At 40.0% G+C, this 2,754-nt stretch overlaps 1 protein-coding gene across 1 annotated transcript; it reads right to left on the bottom strand.

Moving 5' to 3' along the window:
• Positions 1–409: 409 nt before the first annotated feature.
• On the bottom strand, positions 410–1,146 carry LOC114826309 (uncharacterized). The gene is made up of 2 exons (XM_070826402.1): positions 794–1,146; positions 410–704 (listed from the first exon to the last, which is right to left on the bottom strand). Exons 1-2 carry the CDS (start codon positions 1,144–1,146, stop codon positions 410–412), a joined length of 648 nt encoding a protein of 215 aa, XP_070682503.1.
• Positions 1,147–2,754: the final 1,608 nt, after the last annotated feature.

The following is a 2,754-nucleotide window of genomic DNA, read 5'->3' on the forward strand; positions in this document are numbered from 1 at the left end:
CTAGCTCGATCTGTGAGAGATGAAGCTAGTATGGAGATTGGACGTACGGATTGTACAGACGAGGAAAACTCGAGAGAGAGAAAGAGAGAGAAATGATGAAGGTTGCATGTGTGTGTGTGTTACTCTGGATTGGGCACCCATACAAAAATCCTTAAGCTTTAGTTGGGCTACCAAATTTGGTCCTAACAACCCTACAAATTTTAATTGGATCCCAAGAGTATAGGAAATAATGCAATTGGTCCATTTTTCTTAGCCCATTTATACCTTCAAAACCTAACACTCAAGGGTAAAATTATCTTTTCCACACTTTCGGGGATAAGACATATTATAATTCGGGACGGGTCGTCACAAACTACCCCCCTTAAGTCAATTTCGTCCCCGAAATTTCATACAATAAAATAACAATCCACTAATATTCATAAAACAAGCGTGGATACATATCTCTCATACGATCCTCCGTTTCCCAAGTGGCTTCCTCCACCGAATGATTCCTCCACAAAACTTTCACTAAGCGCACAGTTTTATTCCTCAGAACCTTATCCTTCCAATCTAAAATCATCACCGGCTCCTTGTCATATGTCAAATCTGGATTAATTTCCAGTGGTTGAGGAGGTATCACATGTGATGGATCTGAGACATGATGGCGAAGCATAGAGACATGAAAAACATCCTGCACCTTAGATAATTCAGGAGGCAACTCAAGCCTATAAGCGACTTCACCAACTCATTCAATAATTTGGTACGGTCCGATGTATCTAGGACTTAACTTACCCTTCTTCCCGAACCGTACTACCATTTCCACGGTGATAGCTTCAGAAATACCCAATCTATAACTTTATACACTGTATCCATGGCATGTTTATCCGCTAGACTCTTATGTCGATCCTGGGCCGCTTTCAAGTTAGATTTAATTACTTGAATATTATGTGTAGTCTCATCTACAATCTCAGGTCCAACCAAAACTTTTTCACCAACCTTTAACCAGCATAAAAGAGTCCGACAAGACTTACCATAGAGTGCCTCAAAAGGTGACATACCAATGCTTGAATGGTAGCTGTTATTGTAGGCAAATTCCATCAAATCTAAATGCTTATGCCAAGCGTCGCCAAACTGCAATACAGAAGATCTCAGCATATCCTCCAACATTTAAATAGTTCTCTAAGATTGCCCATATGTCTGAAGATGATACGTCGTACTATAGAGTAATCTTGAACCAAGAGCCTCCTGAAATGCCACTCAGAACTTAGAAGTGAACCTAGGATCCCAATCCGAAATGATACTAACTGGAGCCCTGTGGTATTTAACAATCTCTGATATAAATAACTCAACTAATCAGCTTAAAGAATATTTCTCTCACACTGGAATAAAGTGTGTTGATTTAGTAAGCCAATCCATGATCACCCAAATTCCATCATAACCTTTTCACTTACGGGGAAGCTTGTACACGAAATTCATAGTAATATCTTCCCATTTCCACTGTGGAACGGGAAGTGGCTGCATTAATCCAAACGGCCTTTTCCTCTCTGACTTGACCTATTGACAAATTGCACATCTACTCACATATTCAGCAATTTCTCTTTTCATACCAGGCCAATAATAAAATGGTCGAATGGTATGATACATTTTAGTACTCTATGCTGATACGTGTGTTTCATTAAGAATTTCTTTCTTCAATTCTGCATTATTCGGCACGTACAATCGTTAATTAGTAAGAAAAAAAGAATTTAAACCAATCATTAATTAGCCAAATTGCAAGAAAAATAAGTAAGAAAAAATAATTTAAAAAATAATAAAAGGAGAGTATAAGTGTATTTGCAAGTGGAGGAAGAGTGATAGAATTTTGCTCACATGAGTTACTACTTTTTTGTGGGACCAATTGTTTGTTGGGGCTAGATGTAGCCCTATTTTATGCCATCCAAGAAAGGAAATTGCTAGCCCTAGTGGTGGATTTAGCCCCATTTTCCGACTCATTGGGGATGAAATTTCTCGCTAATGCTAGAAATATGGTAACCTCATGGAGGATAAAGCCCTCATTGGGCATGCTCTTAGACTGCCTACGTACCCTTGAACGGGATCAAGCCTTTCGTAGTTCACCATTTAATCTTAATCCATTTTCGATTATATTCCCAATAAACGAAATATCCAACATTAGTTCTAATAATTGAAACACATCCAATGGGTACCAAATTCGTATTTAGAATATCCAAATTTGTATAAAATGGCAGCATCAACCCACTGGCCACGCAGCGCCGCGGGTGGCGGTCAGCCGCCCCAGCTTGCCGGAAAAATTCAACTAATTCAAAAAATTATCAAATTTCACAGAAATGTAGATCTTGATGATTGGAACAAGTTTCATACATGTGACCAAGTCCAATTTGGCCAGGAAAAGCTCCAATTTCCCTCAAACCCATTGGAAACCCTAGAAATTGGTGGCTTTAATCTGTCACCTCCGGTGCTCCGCCGCCCCTACAGTTGTTTGGGCTTTGTTCCAGGCCTCAAGAGGAGTTAAACCATGGTGGTGGTCGACGGTGGTTCATGCAGAAAAGGTCGATTGTCGTCAGCACCCACAGAACCCATCGAACCGATTTTCACAACACCAAGCCTAATTTCTATCGAGTTTTGGGTGGGAATGGAAGTGGAATTGATAAGGAGTTATTTCTAGGTGGTGGGAGGCTGCAATTGTCCGAAAAAACCGACGAGAAACCGTTGGAAAATATGAAGATACCCGAGTCAGAAAAAGGGATCTGATTCCTT

This window comes from Malus domestica, chromosome 08, assembly GCF_042453785.1.
Source record: "Malus domestica chromosome 08, GDT2T_hap1".
NCBI lineage: Eukaryota > Viridiplantae > Streptophyta > Magnoliopsida > Rosales > Rosaceae > Malus > Malus domestica.